Source organism: Ambystoma mexicanum, chromosome 1p (assembly GCF_040938575.1).
Source record: "Ambystoma mexicanum isolate Mex_15411 chromosome 1p, UKY_AmexF1_1, whole genome shotgun sequence".
In the NCBI taxonomy this organism is placed as follows: Eukaryota; Metazoa; Chordata; class Amphibia; order Caudata; family Ambystomatidae; genus Ambystoma; species Ambystoma mexicanum.
In genome coordinates this window covers 637,347,068-637,368,156 of record NC_090921.1, presented here as the reverse complement: position 1 = coordinate 637,368,156, position 21,089 = coordinate 637,347,068, and the positions used below count along the sequence as shown (strand labels likewise).

The following is a 21,089-nucleotide window of genomic DNA, read 5'->3' as shown; positions in this document are numbered from 1 at the left end:
CGAGCAAGAGGACTGAGGAGGCATGCAGCTTTAACAGTCAGCATTTAAGCCTAACAGCTATTGCAGTAGTCGGGCGATAGAGCAACAGCCTACACCTGAAGGAACCTGTGAGGCATAAAATGCCCCTTCATGTGCAGGCAGAAGGAAGGAGTGGAAGGACCTGGAGCGTTAGCTGGAGTGCAGGCTGTAGAAGTAGAAGCGGAAGGATGGCACAATGCTGGCAAACCAAGCAGCGGTGGGAGAACACGAGGGCCGCTGCAACGTGTAAACAGCAGATTTCACCTGCGTGTTCTGAGAGAGTCCCGTTCCCCAAACTCTGAAGTGCAGGGGCTGCGCTTCGGAAGATGTGCAGGAGAGATCATTTGCCACATGTTGGTCTGATTGCCATGGTTGCTGAGCTGCAGATGTGCGGGAGACTGAGGCAAGAAGCAATTGTCAAGCCGAGGGTCTCTGGAGTACAAGGAGCACCCAAAACATATGGCCACACCGGAGACACCTGTTCAGGAGAAGGGTGTTGATGCCCAGCGAGCCAGAAGCAGTAGAAGTTGTGGTGGAAGTCGAGAAAGCACGGCATCCCAAAGAGCAAGTGTATAAGAAGCCAGTGAGTGAAGCAGTGTTCTAATACATTGTGCGAGCTTTGCCAGTAACAGTAACCATCTCCTTTTTAACTTGCGTAAGGCTTTATGCGGGTAGAAGTTGTTTGTTGCATTCATGTTAGATCTCTTATTCATGTGAAAAGTTAAACGTTACTACAATCCATTGTTCCATTATTAAAGACTGTTTTTGTTCGAAGGAGTGGTCGCGTGTCCATAATTAAAGAGAGGGGACGCTGCTTAGACCATTATCGAACACCGAACGTTGACAATACAAGAGTTGCAATCTTTAATGTGGGAAAAGTACATCAAAGCACGGTTGCGTGTGCCTAATTGTAATTACCAAAGAAGGCCTGTACTCACACCTATATCTTCACACAGAAATACAATTTATGTATCCATGTTTAAACCTTGAAATCTACTTCAACAAGTGGCCGTGTGTGCCTATTTGTAGTTTCTACGGAAAGACTGAATCTTATACTGTATCTAAAAGTGACATACCTTTCATTTCTGTGAAGTTCTAGACTAGAACACTGTTGAAGAGAAGAAGAAGCATTGCTCAAGCCAAGAGGCAACCCATTCTAACAGTGAAACCAGCCTTTCTCTGAGTTAAAGAGCAATGCAGCAATACTGTGAAGTTACTAACAGTTAATTGGCCTAAACTGACAGTGCGCAAGTATTACCCGAAGCTAGGAGAGTGGCAACAGGGCTTCTGGGTAATTGATTGGGCTATTAGCTGGCAGTAAGGTGCAGGTAAAGTTGGAAACGGGGACCTGGCTGCTTGTAAAGACTATTTTGAAGTAGACTTAACCTGTAATGCCCAACACTGTGGACGCCAGAGATAAGTGAGTCTTAAAGGCAGACCCAGGTTGTTATTGTGACAGGCAAGAGAGGCAAAGAGGCTGCCCCTCTGAAGAAGGCTATTCAGAAGAAGAGTGCCATGCCTACCTGAGGAGGTTGAAGTGCTTTAGAAATCTATCTTGTCGTAGTCTGTCTAAAAATCATTGATGCTGTGGCAGTAATCCAAAGTACTGGAACTAAAGTGGTATATCTGGTTGTCAGTAGATGCTACATTGCAAATGTCTACAGAAAGGTGAAATACTGTGGGACAAAGGTGACTGTTCTCATGGTGAAGCAAGTAGAAGTATAGTTGTTGAAGTGGAAGCAGCAGAACAAAGAGGTTATCTTGACGCGTATACCATTTTTGAATGTTTAGACTGTAATTAAAGAAATCCTAACTGTTGACCAAGAACTGTGTATCATTGGCAGTGTGGATATTGCATTTTCATTTGAACCATGGCAAATTTTCATGTGGGAGTGACATAGCATTGTGGCCAGAATTAACATTGGGGCTATTTTGCTAGAAGGGCAAAGTGGATAACTTGACCAAGTGGTTAACTTAACCGAAGAGCGGAGATGTATTGCCAGTGGAACTTTGTTAATTAACTTTTACTTTGACTTTGAAAGATCAAGAACCGATTTAAGACATTTCTTTCTTTGGTTAACATTTTCAGAAGTGTCTTTGAATCCTGGGGGAAAGAAATCACCAGGACATTAGAAGGTCATTTAGGAACTGTGAATGTTGTTTGTCATGTTGAATTGCCAGATCTTTTCTTTGTGTTTGTTTAGTGTGAGGGCCAGTTATCCTGTGTTAGAATGTTTTCCCTTAACTTTAGGTTAGCCAGGGAATTCCTCAGTAGGGACATTGTGGCATTTTGACATTTTCTTTTATAATAAAATGGCATATCTGGAGACATCCTCAAACAGTTGTATGCCTCGCATTACTGACCCTCACACAACATTCCCAGAATTGGGCACTTCAAATCGAAATGTTCTATTAAAAAATGTTGGAAATATATTAATCTTTTATCCTTTAAAGCTTCACAAGCAGTCGCCCAAGTTTCAGATGGCTTGATCACACCTTCGTCCTATTGTATTAAGGTAGAATCAGCAGACAGACAAGATGGCATTGTGGTTAAATGTTTCTTATTTTGAAGACCACAAAACCTAAATCCCTAATATTTCGCCCCTATTCTAAAGGAATTAAAGGTGGTGCTTGTCAGTACGTCTTACAAAATGATTAAGTACGCCATCCAGAAACCTATTCTAGCCTGGCTTCTGTCAATAGTACTTTAAAGAAGGAAAGGTCTAACTCTAACTCTAACACAAGTACAAAAGGGTCTGTTACCCAAATCAAGGAATGGTGGCTGGTTTCTCACCCGACTGTGATGTCGCTTTATCAGAAGGACAGGGGCTCCTTGCCCCATTATACATTTGAAATCTGGACACCAAGTATCTTCCTGATTCTAACATGGGAAGTCTTCCCTCCCCCCCCCCCCCCCCACCAACCCCCAATTAAGATGACCCACAGCACATTGATTATTTTTGTTCAGCTAGCCCTGTCTATGACTCATATAGAGCCACGTAGAGTCCTCCCCCAACGCCCCCCTGTGCCAATAATGAGCCAAGAGCTAGGCCGGGGTACAGAAAAATATATTTTTTATTAAATTGTAGGTTCAATCTATCTTTGGCATAAAACAAAACTACAATACAAAACGCACCTTTTCCTTTTTGTCTCGGGTACAGGGAACACAGGCCAATAAACAAGTCAAAACTTTTGTCCTACTAACCCCTTTGGTGTCAAAATGAAATTCTACTGTGGCACATTACTACAGCATGAATATTAATCGATACGGTTTAGATTTAAAACAACTGCAACAGTTTGTGTTCAAAAGCAAATTCACACATGCATTGCTTTGTATATTGCGTTTCCCAGCGTACTTAAAAGTGCTAGCAGTTTTGAAATCACACAGCCTTTTGAGAATACTTTTGATTGATAGAACCCTTCTTCCTTATTCACCCAAAAGCAATACAAAATCTTTCTGCTATCGGGATCTCTTACTAGCTCTGCATTTTTCAATGAAGAATTACACTTGGTTTCGTTTTCATTTTAACCCAGCCCTTCTCTACACAGCACCAAAAACCCAGGCTTCAATTGTTTTCAGCACCCCTCTGTTTCAAAGCAAAAATGAAAAATAGATGTACCCTATTACTTTAAATTACTATAACGGAGATTTCGAACTGCCCCGAGCTCCCCCTGCATCATTCTATATGGGAAGTAATTAAATTATTATTCAGTAAAATATGTTAAGGGTGCACAGAGTTGACCACTCCCACACACTATTAAGGGAAAATATTAAGGCAGGCAGATGCCCCACACATTGGCTTTGTTTGGATTAATCTACTCACATTGGAAATCATTTGGCACTCAGGAAAGCCAGATGGCACCTATTGCATGGACAGCGCAGGGATCTGGTAAAATACTTCAGTCAAAGATAGCCACCAGTATCCATTCCTCATTGGCTCTCCTTAATCGTAGGGCCCAGTCATATTTTAGGCTTTCTCGGTTGCTGTCTCCCAGGTAAAATAATCATGCAGCAATCTTTAGTCCTTTCCAACCCAAGTAGTATTAGGCAGTAGTGTCGAGATTCACCAAGGTGGTTCTTAAGCAAGTCCTGTCCTTGAAGATTTTCAGGCAGCTCTCCCCAGATGGTTTTTAGACAGGTTTTGTCCCTCTCTGGTTGGTGTAGCCACTATTTAGCCCCAAAGGCCCACCCCCGGAATATTGAGATCAGGTGTTAACTTATTAGCCTTGAATTTCCTTTGGAACTTTACTTTCCTCTCCTCCTTCAAGGTTCAACCCGCCTCTGCCATAGGCCCTTGGAGTTCTGTGAAAGAAGTGATGTGAAAGATGGCTGCACCTGCCGGCATGACGTTTTTTTTACACATGTAATTTGCACTGAAAAAGCCCTAAGTGACAACTTTCTTCATTTGGCAGATACACATAATAATTTTTAGATTCCTCTACTCCTGCCATACTTATACAAATGATTCCTGTTTCGGCAGGATATTGCATGTGCAAACTGTGAATTTATTTTTATTTTTTGCTTTTACACAAAAATTATAATAGTTAGGAATGTGAAATTTTCTACCCGATATCTAATTTAGTAAACCACCAGCTCCCCAACTTTCAGATTCAGAACATTTTCAGGGAAGTTTGATGAGAATCCCAGCCTAGAGTCTCCACCTATGTAGCCAGGGGAAGGCAGCCGTAACCTGATCCTAACCCTGGGGGTGGTGTTAGGAGAGAGAATCACATGGGGGAGAAGGCTATCAAGGGAATGTGGTAACTGTCAAGAGAGATGCAGTATTCCTCCTATTTTGAGGATGGGGTTCCCATAGTGCCTGAATTTTTAATGGCATGTTGTTGCAGTAAGACCCCCCCTTACCCCTGAAATTTCCAAAGGTATCAAGAACTCTATGGAAATCATGTATATGAGAGACAGGGAGTCAATATGACTACTTTTAGTAGTAGTGATTCTTCATGGGGTTCAGGTTACTGACTAGGAGAAAATCCATATGTCCTTTAAAATCTTCTGCTACACCTATGTCGTATAAATCTCCTAAACAACGTGGATTAAAGGAGGTTAAAACAACTAGGAACATTATGGACTTCATATCCCATAATGCTCCTATTACTGAGACGAGGAAGAGGGATCAAGAGATTTCAGCGTGGTGCGGGCCAGTTGTCCTAATGACCCACACCTGAGTGGGACCTTTAAAGATTTAAAGGACTGTCCGGTGCGGGCCAAAAATAAAGACAGCAGGGGAAGCAGCAGAACGAAGCAGGGTCTGAGGTTGCCGCAATGTTGACAGCGGGACACCGTGCGTAGAGCCTGGTGGAGGTTGGGATCCTCAATGCATGCAGAGGATGGGCAGTGGGAAGCGGTATTGATTCTGTTGACCCCGAGGGAGAGAAAAGCTCCCTGCGTCCTACAATCTGCTCCAGTGTACGGTGTTCACTAGTGAGCGTTCAGGGTTGTGCAGGCTGTGTTGATGGTCAGCGCAAGCAGTGGCATGCTGGCAGCAGCTGTCAAACTCTGCAGAAGTACCGGCTAATGAAGAAGTGGTGACCACATGTCAGAAGGAGATGCCCGGAAAGACCAGTGAGTTGGCCTAATGCAGGTGACCCCTGGGTTCTCCCAGGAAGACCAATGAATACCTTTGGACACCAAACAGTGTAATTTAAGAAAATTGGGGGCAACTCTCCTGGTATGAAGTATCAGATAGGAGATTATTGTAACCCGCTTTAACAAAGCCAATTTGGGGAATATCCAATGAAGGAACATTTTAACCTGCATTGTCCAAGCAAGAGGGGTAATCCTAAACCAAAGGAGATGCAGCTTCCCTGAAAAGGAATATCTAAAAAGGGGGACATACATTGCCTAAACCAAACCAAGCTGAGAATGACAGCAAGACAAATTGAATTCAATAATCCCATATGAAGATACCTCGAGGGAGAGCGTTGTAAACCACATTACCAACAGCCAAGAATTTGCAGAACAAGTCTGGTACAGCAGGAGCAAAGTCTTCCTTGTAACAAGGAGCACGTGGGAGAGAAGTGTAACCTGCATTGCTTATGGCAAACAGATCAATGTGGAAACTGTTGTCCTTTTGTGTAGCATGTTGGAGAAAGAAATGGTGTGCCAATTGTGTTAACAACCCTTAGCACACAATACAAGTTGTAGGAGTGTGTTTATCCTGGCAGGAGAGGGACAATTAGTGGTAGTCCTGGAAGATGAGTGGACCAGGAAGAAGATAACTTGAATTTTAATGAATGTTGTATAAGGTTGTGATAGAAAAGAAGTGGCAATTTAATTATTGTGATTTATGAACTGTTGTATAACCAACCTCACTAAGAAGCTTTTTCTAGGGAGGAAATATTGTTGGATCTTCAGAGCAGAGTTATTTTGACATTTAACTAAAGGTGTGAAGAGAAAGTAAAGTTACGTTGCCAAGAGAAGAATATATTGAGTGATCAGAACTTTTATTTCTACTTAGAGTGAAACTATACTTCGCTTATGAAAGGAACTTTTCAGAAACTGAACTTTAATTGGAAATATCCTGAATTAATCCAGGAGAAGGGCATCCAGCTCTGGCCGCAAAGATTCTTGGTTATGACTTTTGTGTTTGAATTTAAATATTATTTTGTGAAGTTAAATCTCCATATTACCTGTATGATTTTGTTATGTGTATTCGTGTGAGGGACAGATCATTTTGGGCAGTAGGTCAATTTCCTTTAGTTTGTTAGGTGGGGAAACCTCTGTTAGACTAGTCAAAGATTGGGGTTTGTCTCACCCTTTATTAAATAAAATGGCAACTTCTGACAAACTTATACCGAAGTGTCCGTCTCACATGTCTGACTCCTCACAGAAACTAGAAAAACATTTACCTGGTTTCCAAAAATCGAACTTGGATACAAATGATGACACTTGAACTTATTGTTGCTGAGAATTGCCAGTTATGAAAGTCCACTTAAACTAATGGGAATTATTTTATTTTATTTTTTTATTTATTTCTACCGTGCCGTAGCCCGCAGGCATCAGGGCGCCACATGTACACACAGAATCACATTATACAAACAAAACATGGGACAACATGAATCTACAGATTTTCAGGCAGCTTTTGGCTTAGATTAAGGGAGTTATCTAAACAAGTGGATCTTCAGTTTCTTTTGGAAGGTAATGTATGTGCGCTCCAGTCTTATTTGTGGTGGGTGGTTGTTCCATAGGGTCGCAGCTTTGGTGTGAAAGGCTTTGCCGAGTCTGTTGGTTTTCTTGAAACTGATGGTTACGAGGTTGCCCTGGGCTTCAGACCTTAGTCCCCATCTCGGTACATATGTAACCGGTTTCTTCTTGAGATATGCTGGGGCTTTCCCATGGACGCACCTGTGGGCTATCAGGGTTTTTAACGGTATTCTATCTTTTGTTAGCGCCTAGTAGCAGGGCATTGCCGTAATCTAACCTGGATAATATGGTGGCTCTTGCTACTGTGGCGCAATGTTCCTCACTAAGATAGGGGCGTATTCTGTGTAGGAGTCTCGGGTTATATGAGCAGTTCTTAGTCATTTGCATGACTTGGGACTCTGCGCTCAGTGATGCTTCCATGTGCATCCCCAGAGTTTTGACTTTTTCACAACCTTTATTTGGGTTTCATTGATGTCAAAACTCTTGTATTGATGGTTCAATCTTGCTCTGGCTGTATTAGTCCCAAAAATCATTAATTATGTCTTTTTGGCGTTGAGAGAGAGCCAGTTGTTGTTGGTCATCCATTTTTTAATTATATTGTAGAGTTCTTTTACATTGGCATTGTCTTGGGTGTAGTCACCACTAAGTTCTATGACCAGTTGGGTATCATTGGCGTAATTGTTGAAAAACGTGCCTTTTTTTTTTTTCTTTCTCCAGAATCATACAAAGAAACCTAATGTACAGGTTAAAAAGAAGTGGTGACAGGCTGGCTCCTTGCGGTACGCCGCAGCACTTTTTTGCAGGAACCCCCCCTGCCCCCCGTTGACCTTTAACTTTCTGTCCGAGAGAAAGGAGGATATCCAGTCGATTGCCTCTTTTGAACAGTTTGCTCCTCTCTCTAATGCTAGTCTGAGTTGGCTGTGGTCCAGTAGGTCAAAGGTTGCACTGAGATCTATTAGAAGCCATGTTTTCCATTCTCCACTATGTTTAGCATGTGTGATTGGAGAGCTAGCATTTCCGTCTCAGTACTGTGTGCCTCCCAGAAACCTGACTGGCTGTGAAGGATCTCATTTGTTTCGACGAAAGCCTGAAGTTGGTTTGTGGAGATTTTGTCTAATACCTTTAGAAGAAAGTTACAGTTCGTGATTGGTCTTAGATTACCTGGATCACTTTGGTCTAATACATTTATTTTTTGCTAGAGGTTTGATTGTGACTTTTTTGATGTCAGTCGGTACCAGGCCTTCCGAAAGGAGGTGTTCACCATTTTGGTTAGAAAGGGGGCGAACATATTGGCATTCTCCAGTATCAATTTGGGTGGGATAATGTTTTCTGCACATGTGGTGGGTTTCATCAATTTGAGAGTTTTGAGCATATCTTCTGTCTTGATTTCATGGAATTTAAAGATTCCTTGCTGTATTATAGACTCATTCCGTTTACAAGTTCCACCGGCTGTTTTGTGCCTCTCTGAGTGCGGCCCTGGCTTTCCTTATTTTATCATCAAACGCTATTTGAACTTTTTCGCAATCCTTACTGGACAGAGAGAATGGGGCGATTAGTGTAACGCTCACCTGATTCCCGTAGAGGCGCCGGTCTTGACTGGGCGTATACCGTATCTTCAAAGGTGATGTGTAACACACGGCTGGCTCTTTGGGCTGGACCTCTGTGCACTGTATGTCTGACTCGAAGGGTAAGATGTCTGCAGATAGAAAATATGGGATTAATGAACTGGGTTATTGAATGTCTCTCTTCTTCCCTTTCTCTTCTCCGGTAGAACCCCAAAGGTTAACGCTCTCACCTTAGGTAAGTGAACGCCGTGCTCTCCATCTGCCTCGGGGCAGGGTGCTGTAACCAGTTTCTTCACTGGATAAGGGGAGCAGGCCTCTTGACTTCAGAGGACTGCTGTCCGTCGTTTACTGCACGAACGGTAAGTTTCGAATAATTCTAATGTCTTTAAAAGTCTTTAGTAATGATGTCTCTTGTTTTGCAGGGTTCCGGCGATGGCGGATGACGGGCTGAAGTGAGTTGAAGATGGAGCCCGTGTGATGAATAGAAGCGCCTGGAAGCACGTAAGTAAGCGCTTGTTGCCTGCTTCACGATGCGCTCTAACTGTCTTTTTATTTTGCAGGTACAAGTTCGGAGCGGCTGCAGGGTGCCGGAATACCCACTGGGTTAGATGTGGAAAGGAGTAATGGCACGTGAGTATTAAAGTTCCCCAATGTCTTTAAACGCACCTTGTTTTGTCTTTCAGATGCGGAATGCAGCGCCGAAGGCCTCCGGAGCGTGCGAAGAGTTGGTAAGCTTTTGTCTTTCAGATGCCGGAATGCAGTGCGAAGACCTCCGGAGCGCACGAAGAGTAGGTAAGCCTTTGTCTTTCAGATGCCGGAATGCAGCGCGAGGCGTTGGTGACAGCCGATGGACCAGGTAAGTGAAGTGCTGTCACTGAAGACCGTAATGCTAACCTGTTCTTTCTTGTCTTTCTAGGTGTTGCTGAAGACTGGATTCAGGATGGTAAGCCTTTTTCCTTAGGCCCAGGATCAGATGCAGAAGACACGATGAGCGTTCTGCTGCAGAGGATGCAGAATAACGCAAAGCAAGATTCATCCATCGGGTGTGGTTTAAATAGCCTCCTGTAGTGCTTAGGTGTCTCCTTCCACAGCCACGCCTCGGTAAGAAAAGAGTTCCTGCTTTCCAGAAGAGTTCCAGTGTTCTGAACCTAGGGAGTGGCTCCTGCCCCACCCAACAGGAAAAGTAGTTCCAAACAGAAGAGGATCAGAGGCTCAACTGGCAGGCAAGTAAGCAGCATGGTCTGCTGCAGGTAAGTCCACCCAAGCATTATGAACCCGGCGCTTCCAGCGCTGGGACTGGGCATATTTATGAGCCTGGTGCCACTGGCGCCAGGACTGGGTCCAAAAGGTCCCAATTGGGACTGGTTGGCACTCGGAACCTGGGTTATGGATCTGCTTCCAAGGGAGTTGGGAAAACCCTGACCTTTTGGAAGCAGAGATCATGACAATTAGTGATTTGGGTTTTTCTATTGATTTGAGGATTTCGAATAGTTTGCTAGCTGAGTTTTCTGCTCTTTTTTTTTTTTCTTCAGTGCAGCATTTTTCACTGAAACAGCCAATCAAAATGCTGTGCACCCTGAAAGCCATTTTAGTATCTTTCATTTCATGGGACTAAGGCCCACTTTTCAACACAGAAACTGGCATTATATTAAATGGAAAGGTGTGTGCATTTTCAGATATAGTGGTCTGGGACCAGAGGCAAATATAAAGGGGACTGGGTCCTGAGAATGAAACACCATGCAGGGGCGTGGGGCCCACAAAATAGAAACTGACACAGGAGTCTGGGAACCGAGACGCCAGTGTGAAGGAGTGGAGGACCCGAGAAAGAGAAACCAATGTGATGTAGTCTGGGACCCAAGACTAAGAAATCATAACTGGGTCAAGGACCCTCTGCAGGAGAGACCGTATTCCTACCAGTGGAGTGTACCAGGGATACTGTGAAGAATCAGTCAATCATATCCAGGGGTCAAGAACCCACCTGTGCATGCCCTCTTCTTCATCAGAGTACCTGTTAAGGTCGAATACCAGGCCTGTCCAAGTGAGTCATTGGAGGGGCTCATCAGGGGCATAAAAAAGGCCAGCAGGGGTGGGGGGGAATAATTCCCCCCCATTTTTATTTTATTTATTTTTTATTTATATATTTTGTTTTGGGGGGGGGACTGTGAAAACCAGCCAGAGAAATGTCAGGGGGAGGAAGACATTCACCCTACTTCGTTGAACTACCAATTATATTGAACTGTATGTGTCTGGAGGAAGGGAGTCATTCTTCTGGACTAAGACGACAGTAAACCACTTTAGTTTGTTTTCAAATGTAAGGGATAGAAGTAGGATTTTGACACTGGATGGTGGCCTCTTTATTTCCAGACATTCTGACGTTTTCCTTGCTGTTTTAGCTAAGGCAGGGCAACCCCTCTTGGAGTTGGGGAAAGAAAGAGTTTTCTCTTTAAAATCTTTGCACAAATCCATGCCACCTGTGTGTTGGTCTCCTCCTTTCCCACCCTCACTATCTTTAATATCGAAACATTGTACATTAAAATTAACCCACTATGATTCAACTTGATCTACCTTCTATATCATGTACATTTATGTTATAAAAGCACAATTTTTGGATGGAAATTAGGATCAGGTATCAGAATTGTTCAATGTTGCTTTAACAAAAACATATATTTCAGTTGTAGTCATCCAATTATTCTTTCTTGATATTTCTCAAACGTTCCACTTGTACGGAACGATACAATATGGCCACAATGAGTGCGAGCACTATGATGTCATTGTGTGGGATGCACGCGATGACGTTATAGTCCGATATAAATATTGGGCACTATTTGATTCCTCAGAAGGGCTATCATATCCAGCCTGCTGAGCTCCATAGTTTTAGGGAACACCAAGTATCTTTGCTGCATCTTATCATAACATGGCACTGGAAACAACCATGATTCATTACACAACATTCTTTTAAAAATATATGTTCTTTCATATTCGTTAGTATTGGGAGCATATCTAGCTACACATACAAAACATTTTTGGTGAGTGCAAGTACATGAATATAACATTTATGTTTAACAATATTCTGATAACATCTTTGAAATATTTGCACAGTTGCAAGTTACATTTTATGCTAGTTCTGGATGCACAGATATTTTCAAGAAATCCTCCTGCGGAGCCACTTGATAGTGGTGACACGTGTTGAGGTCTTGATAAAATGAAAATTCAAATTACAATAAGATCAAAATGCTATTTTTCAATAGATTTGGATGAACAAAAGAAATCTGATTGTAATTTAAGTTATTCCATGCACATTGTCAAACAATAGCAATCTACACTACTTCAAACCTATTGTATTGGGCAGACACAATCTTTTTGGGGCTGACAAGTGACTAGATAAACACAATAATATAGGATTATCACCTACAGGAAACTTATAACTGCAAGTTATCTGTTTACCAGAGACCCAAATGTATAGCTATATTTTTGAGTTACAATTCTTTTTTAATTTAATGTGCTTTAGCCAAAACAAATTGTGACTTTTAACACAGATCTCAAATAAAAACATCCATTCACAAACAAATGATTCTTCCAAATAAATAAATAACAGTACGAAAAGGAAACAACTTAAAAATTAGACTCATGAGTACTACTAGTCATAACAAGTATCATTCAGAATGACTATTTCAAAGGGCATAGACAGTTTCAACTCCTCTTAGTTTTAATTGTCTCAGAATTCTCACCACCTCCATTGTGAGGAACCATTAATTAACTGCTATCGATCGTTCCCAAAACATATCGGATTCTAGAGTGTCAATACTGTGAACAAATCTTCCCAATTTAAGGACCCTTAATGCCCAAGTAACGGGGCAACTGCGTAACACATGACGAATTGTGTGCTTTCCCTCTCTCACATGCAGTATTTACAAGGTCGGCAAGATATTTAGTCTGTGTCTGAGGAAATCAGCCCTCACGCTAGGGTCCGTTGACCTTGTCAGGTAAGTGGCCAAAAAGGATCTAGGTTTATCGAACATAGAGAGGGGAGAAGAGCGTTTCAGTGTCCTTGCCTTCTGTCGTTGTAAACCAGTCCCCTCTTTTCAGACACTCTTTAACTTGTTTACACATATTCTCCCTTAGTGGGTTAACCAATTTGTTTATTCTAGCAACAGTAGTATGATAAAACGAAACATTGTTGTTCTCAAATATGAGACTTTTGGAAGCTCAGTATTGGTACATTATGTTCCTATTTACAATAAGCCAATCAAATGTAATATTATTACCTTTAACTGAATCACACTTAACGCTCAGGGTGATACTACATATTTTTTTGACCCCACTGGAAAACACTAAAAGTCCAAGGAAAGGGATACCCATCTTGGAGGCAAGACGCAAAAAGTAAATTGAATATAGAGATATTACGATCCAATGCTCTGTTACTTCCCAAAGCTAGGTCTGTGCTCAAGCACTACCCCAATAATAAAGTTGTAGACAGCCTCGCAAGGTCTAAACATCCCCAACATACTTTCAGTTAACATCTTTCTAACGGAAAACTAAAATAAGGAAAAGGGTTAAATGATTGCTTTTGGGATTACCCATAATAAAAAATGTAATGGCGACAGTTAATAAAAACTAATCTAACGTGGCTTCAGAAGAAATGGACTGCCATTTGTATTCCTCTGAAGTATCCCCAGTTAATCTGCCGTTCAACATTATTGATCACCCCAAGCTCAATCTACGGACTGTCTTTTCCTTTAGGTTTTAAAGTTACCCTGGATTTAATTTACCACCAACTCACTTTCAAAAGGGCCACCTAAATCATCATAAATGGGGCATCTGGCATTCAAGTCGTCCATCTTTCCATACTGTTTCATTTGGAAATTGAGAATACCATAAAGACAAATAGCAGCAATACATGAAGGCTTTTAATTTATGATTGATTTTTAGATTAGGAGGTTGTTACACATGAATCACTCTGTGTGACACCTGTACCATCAAGAGAAATGGGCAATACTAGAGCACCATCAATAACGAACCCATTTAGCATTTTAATGTTTTTTCACACCAATTAACAATCCTGCCTTATGCTTTTTCCTGGACCGCTTTAAGGCAGGTCTAATAGTGGAAGTGAAGCCCTCATATAAGGGGCCTTGATAAAACCACATTTCTTGTAATAATATGAAGTCCTGTGCATTTACCACTTGTAAAGGGGGCCTTTCGGCACGACGTGTTTAACTTCTGGTGTTCCACAGGATGATTTTTAGCCTCTTACCCAAGTCGTTCAGAACAATGATTAGATTTTACTTTAAGGACAGCGAATATAATCCAGACCTATATTCAGCAGCTATGATGTTGAACCCTTCTATGAAAGTCTCCTACAGAGCTCCTCTGGAAGCCCACTAAGGCCTGCGCTGTCGCTCCTACTCAGGAGTTGCGTTGTAGTTGAAATCTCTATGTTCAGGCGAAAATGATCTTTCATAGAGGGCCAAAAATTTCTGTTCTGAAGGAATTTGATATTATTTGTATTACTTGCATGTGCACTAACTGCAAAGTGCGTACATACACGATTCTCAATAAGGACCAAGTCACTGGTGTTTTAGTTTAAGTAGAAGCGCCCTCTTCATGTGGTCTTTACCATTAAATTGATGTAGGCCTTGATCTGTTCTTATTAACGGAAGTGTATTTTTTCCAAGTGTAGTGCCCATGATCTATATCTCAGGGCAGTGTTTAATCATTTTTTTATGTCTTTGCTTTTAGGGTTGCGGGGGGTTCATGGCCTTTGCTGGGGTGAGTTTGATCCTGATATACCTGAAGTATCACTATTTCTTCCAAGACTACTTCATCGCCTTGCCGGCCATGCTGGCCATCGGAGCCGCCGCCTTTCTGATTATCACAAGTTTGGTGGGATTATGTATGCCCCGTAAGGACGCTCGTTGTCAGCAAGCAACTGTGAGTATATCCTTTTTCATCCATAGTGTCATGGCTTTTGGCCATTTTAGCTGGGATGCTATTCCATGGTTGATTTCTGCGCGAATGTTCTTTCTCAGTGGTTGTTGATACCAGCACGCATCGCTTTCGCTCATGTAGTGTCTTTCGGGCTAAGAGACAATTGCGTATGTGCCTTGGAATGATTCAAAAGCACAATCCATGAAGAACTGCCAAACTGTTAGTTCAGTGAAAGCACACAACCTGAGCCAGACTTCTCTGTCTAAGGTGTTTGGAGGGAAAAATGAAAGTGTTTTGCAGTTCAATCACTCTTGGCGCCTTCCACATATTAATCACAACGAAGATCCTGAAGGCGACATCCTGTGTTAGCCAAGGCAGCTGTGCACCTCACGCTTTTACTCGGTAGCTAGTTTGTGGACTCTGTTTAAACTGATCGGGGGCGGCACAAGGTATGGGATTTGGATGCGAGGGAGAGGGTGGTGGAGGCAGAAGCCCTTGCATATTCTGGAGCAATTTGCAGGTGGCAGTATTCTGCGGTGAAGCTGACTCACGGGCTGGTGCCATGCTTTGATTAAGCAAAAAGTGGGCCTCATTACAAGTCAGCCGTTCCGGAAACCACAGTGGCGGTAAATCCGCTCCCACTGTTGTTTCCGGACCGGCTGATTACGAGACCTGCAGGCGGGAGGTGTCGCACCCGCCAGGTCCGTCCTGACGGACGTAACACCACCCGCCTGCAGGCGGACATGGAAACACCGGCTCCCTCATAGACGGTACTGGTGTTTCCATTGTCCCCATCCCCATGGAAATGGGGCTTTACAGAATTCTGCCTCCAGAATTACCGGGTCACGGGGGTTGTAATGCCCTGGTGATTATGAATTACCGGTCCGGCGGCAGTCTGCCAGTTTTTCCGGCACGGCTACCGCCGGACTCGTGAGGCCCAATGTGTGGTTCTAGGTGCAGCAGGCGACAGCAGTGATAGCTGGCTGTCGAAACTGCAGGAGCAGAAAGTGCTTATGCACTCCATTACCCGAGAGAGACAGTGGCCTGACAAAATGGGTTGTTGGGGGCCCAGGGAGTGTTACAGAAAGAAAAACAATGAAAGTTAATGAGGGCAGACAACCAGAGTGAGATGGTATGTACGGGGAGCGCAAGGTAAACGGGAGAATATTCTGCATATGTAAAATTCAATATTTTGCCTTTTTCTGTGTTTGTTGCTACCTTACACATTGGATCCATAGACGGCATGTAGGAGAAGGGGATTAGTGGAAGATGGAATGAAAGTGCCAACGAAAGGCAAACTGTTTGATGAAGGGACACATTTGCATTAATTTATAGTCTTGTGTAAGAGAAGCCCTGGTTCCTTTTCATTTATGACTTCAATTTCGTTGGGACATCACTTGGCCAAAAACTGGTTTATTTAAAGAAAAAAAGTAAAAAATAATTCTGGTATTATGTTTCATTTGAAAGCAGCAAACGCACAACTCCTACAGTGTGCTGATTAGTTGAATGGAAAGCGTTACCTGGTAAACGGGTGCGGAAGTGGGGGAACATTAATATTTGGCTACAAATTTAAGAGCAGCAACAAGCATATTCGGTACAAAGGGCCCTGTAGTGGAGAACGAAATGAAATCTGGGGTTAATGCGTCAGAGCAGATTAAGGGGGCTGTCTGCTATTTATTGCGAAAACGTGTGCGTGTGCATGTGTGCGTTACCCAAATAATTTGCCCGATGATGCGACTGTATGCTCATGTTCCATCATTTGCCGTAATATGTTAAACTGCTCACATCATGTGACGGGTATTTCCACCATATGGAAATGTACATTCATCCTTGCAAGCTACTTACAAACGTTTCTCTCACAATTTTCTTATATATGAACATCTTATATCGGGCACTGCCACCGTGTGCCAACTGTTGGTAGTATACGTTGTTGGACTATATATATATATATATCAGTTCGTTGTCATACTGTTCAAGGAAGCTTAAAAACTCACTTCAAATAAGATGGCCACAACCAACTTTTTTTTGAGTTTCAATTGCCTGTATTTGAAAAACCTTGGTTTAATAATTAGCATGCAATAATCCCACCGTCATGCTTTGAGACAAGAAACAAGCTAGTTTGCAATCAACCCGTCTTCAATATTACGGCAAGGTCGTGACCTAGTCAATTTGGTTATGTCTGATGTTTTTAAAAGAAACACCCTAGGGAACAGAAATCCCAAATAAAACGTACCTCCCCAGTTCCTAGGTAACAAAGGATATGCTTTTTCTCCACATATAAAAAACACAGGATCTCCCACATATATTGGTTCCACTTCTTTATCAAGGAATGCTATATTCCTGCATCTGGTAAATGTTCCTACCTGGAAAGAACCCTTGTTCTTAAACAGAATGGGACAGAATGAGGGTTATAATTCACTGTATATGAAGGGGGTTCCGCATCCTTATTCCTATGTGGGTTCATGTGGAACGTGATCACAGAAGTTTTATAAGGTACAGACAATCTATCCTGTGGCATTATTGCTGGTGTAATTAATCGTCTTTTTTGGAACACTGAGCAACCCACCGGTTTCATAATTACTTTCTCGAATTCATTCATATTTGTTTTATCTAGTTGACCAGGTTCACTTTCGTTCCATTTCCCATAATATAGGGCACTCAGAGAAGCATAACATGCAGAAGTTAAGGGCAGGGGCTGTACATACCATCCTATTCCCTGACCACCATGCTGCGGCAGGTGGGCACAAACCCAACAATTATTTTTTCTTAGGATTGAGTGTGTCATATTCATTATTAACAGCAATGTGTTGTTCCCATATCCTTCCCTATGTTTCTCTTCCATTGGGGACAAGGTATAGGAAATCACATGGACTGGGCTTTCCGTTGTGGAAATGTTCATCATGGGCAAAAGTACTTCAAGAGGGTGCATTTCTTCTAGGAACCATAACACTGTTATGGTCAACACTGGGGATAATATACTCATTATGCACATTACTATGGTTAGACCCAACATACAATTCTTTCGACCATGTCCTTTTTCACCTTATTATGTACTACGTTTAACTCGCTATCAGCATTGGTGCAAGAGGAGGCATTTGCAGGTTCCGACAGTCTTCCCTCGTCCTTCTTCCTGTGCTCGAGCTGTGCTCGTCGTGAATATTGTTTGCTCTTGTGCTTCTCCGGATGTTGAAATAGTTCAATCAATGTCTACAATCTTTTTATGCCAGTTTTCTGTCTGCCTGGATTGCCTATTCATCTGGCAAGGCCTCTGTGCATTTTGCACATTGCTCTAGAATTTCAGAGCAGCTTCCTTTGTACCACGTGCGCCCCGCTTGTTCACTCGGGTTCCTGACACATGGATTTAGCACCGAGGCGTTGCGTTTCGTGAGCTGTCTAATTTGCACAACTCTTACGTAACCCTCCTCTAGGCTTCCGGTTCTCACTTCATCCGAAAATAGGAAACCGAGGCAAGAAATTCACCAAGAGATGAAAAATGTGATCACTCCTTCTTTCTGCTCTGCAGGTTGTACCGATTTGCTTCTGGTACCGTGTGATCAACAAATAATGCGAGTGCACTTCCGGTCTCAAGCTTGGAGTCAGCCTGGGGCACAATGGCAGATGATGATGGGTGCCCAGGCAACAATGCAGGCTGTGGCTCAACAGAAGATGGTGGGCGCCACAGAGGTATGCGTTTGAAGTCGGCCAGCAGTGATGCAGAATCTGCTGGACAACGTTGAGGCACTCTTTGCTCTTCCGTTTTTATGGCATTCTCATCAGGCTCTGTTCCAGGAGCAGGTAACTTCCGTTGCAAATGACTGGTAATGGCCTTTTCCGTTTCTGGAACCGCTGTTGTCTCTTTCTGGTCTTTGTCCCGATCAGTTGACGTATCGAATGGCGATGGGACTTTCTTGGCGTGCGTGGTATGAATCCACGCCTTGCGTCCATCCACGCGTAGTGCTGTCTGCGTGGTTAATAGTACCTGATACGGCCCACGCCACCTGGGTGCTAACGATGTTTTCCGTTCGAAGTTCCTTATCAGCATGTCCTGGGACAGTATACCACACCGGTAATGCCTCCTGCACCTGCTGATGAATCAAACAGTTTTTTTACTAACAAATTACAGTAAATGCTGAGTACAGGGTATTCAATCTCACTCATTTTCCTCGGCTGAGGTGCGCACCACACATTCGCTGGTCTCCCCATTATGATCTCATAAGGGGAGAGCCCAGTTCTGGCCTGCACTGACGTTCGCATGCATAGTAACGCTATTGGCAATGCATCTACCCAACTTAATTTGCTGCCCGCACAGATCTTACTGATCTTGGACTTTAGAATTCCGTTATGGCGTTCAATAAAACCGGCCGAACTCTGATGTCTTGAACTGTGGAATCTCTTATCGATCTGTAATCCTGCACAAATCTGTAATATCACTGCAGCCACAAATTGCAGACCATTGTCCGACCATATGGCATACCAAAGCGAGACAAATACTCTTTTAGCATTACTTTCGCCGTGCTCATTGCTGTGCAATCTTTCAAAGGATACCCTTCCACCCATTTGCTAAATGCACATATGAGCACTAGAACGTACTTCAGATTTTGGCACCTTTCCATTTTTATAAAGTCAAAGTGTATTACTTCAAATGGCATAGAGGGAGGTCCGAAACTTCCCGTTGGAGTCACTGTTCCTTTTGCCACATTGTGCTGTAAGCACGTAATGCAGTTTTGGAGCAACCTCTCGGCATTCTTTTTTATAAGTGGATTTTCCCAAACTGTGGCTAAATATTGGACTATTTTCTTTGCGCAGATGTGTGTGGGACTGTTAGCCATTGTAACCATTGCATTTGGTAACATCCAAAGCCCGCTTTTCTTGTACACCCAACATCCCTCCAAGTCCAATTCTGCAGAGCCCTTGGCCCATCCCTGTATTTCGTCGGCGGTAGCTTCCGCCTGCATTTCTCTAACAGTTACAGTTCCAATATTTATCATGCAGGGCACTTCCTCTGATTGTACTGTCAACATTTTTGTATTCAAGTCAGTCGCAGTCTGTTTCGCATTTTTGTTTGCAAATGCATTTCCTTTTCCCACGTTACATGTCACTTTTTTATGCGCCTCGCATTTCATTTTTGACAGGTGCTTTGGACATGTAAGTGCAGACAGTAATCGCACAATCAGAGGGCCATGTTGTATTCTAGCCCCATGGGATGTTGGGAAACCTCTCTCGGCCCATAATCGGCCAAAGTTATGGACTACGCCAAAGGCGTACTGGCTATCAGTAGATATTTACACTCAAGTTCTCTGAAATTTCACAAGCTCTTGTTAAGGCAATTATCTCTGCTGCTTGGGCGGAGTTGTAAGGAATTCTATTACTCTCCACAACGCTTTTTAATGTGGTGACCGTATATGCGGCAGTTGATGTGCCGTCAGGTAATTTAAAACAAGAGCCGTCACAAAACCGTTCCCCTTCTGGTTCTTTTAGGGGTGTATCACTCAAATCAATTCTCCCTTTTGTTTCTTCCTCAGTAACCATTAAACAATCATGGGGAGGTGATTCAGTCCCACCACTGTTTTCCCCGGGCATTGGCATTAATTCTGCTGGATTCAAAGTGCTACACCTCATAATTTGGATGTGGGGCGCGAACAATACAATTTCATATCTAGTCAATCTAGCAGAGGTGAGGTGTTGCGTCTGCGTTCTATTGAGTAGAACATCTATGGCATGTGGCACCATCAAGATTAAAGTGTGCCCCAATACCATCCCTTCTGTTTGTTTCACCGACGCAGCAGCCGCTGCAACAGCTCGCAAACATCGTGGTAGTGCGCACGCTACAGGTTCCAGCGCAGAAGAAAAATAGCCGCACAGCCTATTTCTTCCACCTTGTTCCTTTGTTAAGACAGACAACGCGCATCCTTCGTTCTCATGCACAAATAGCCTAAAAACCTTTTCATAATTCGGTGTGCCCAAAACTGGAGCAGAACTCAAAATGGTTTTTAGCGAATCAAATGCTTTCTGACACTCTTCATTCCACTGCAAAGGTACCACAGCATTTTTCTTTGTTAGCTCCACCCTTGGCTTCACAATCAAAGCAAAGTTCACAATCCACTGACGACAATATGAAGCCATGCCTATTATAGCTCTCACACCTTTCTGTGTCGTTGGGATAGGCATAGCAGAAATGCTCTTTATTCTTTCAGGCGTTAATCTTCTCCCTTCCTTGGAAAGTAAGTAACCCAAGTAAGCTACTTCTTTCTGACAGTATTGGAATTTCTTTAGGCTCGCTTTATGGACATGCGCAGCTAGATGGGTCAATAGTAAAATAGTACCTTTTTTACACATCTCTTCGGTGTCAGCAGCGATTAATAAATCGTCAATGTATTGTAGCAATACACAGTCTGCTGGTAATTCTAACATGTCCA

The 21,089-nt window shown here is 42.9% G+C and overlaps 1 protein-coding gene across 2 annotated transcripts in view; it reads left to right on the top strand.

Annotated features, from left to right (window-relative positions):
- Positions 1 to 21,089, top strand: part of LOC138577950 (tetraspanin-3-like) — a 437,846-nt gene that overhangs the window by 42,163 nt on the left and 374,594 nt on the right. For both annotated transcript variants that reach the window (XM_069649670.1, XM_069649669.1), the window contains exon 2: positions 14,485 to 14,676. In XM_069649670.1, the coding sequence (XP_069505771.1) occupies positions 14,485 to 14,676 (192 nt within the window). The remainder of the gene's footprint in view (positions 1 to 14,484; positions 14,677 to 21,089) is intronic.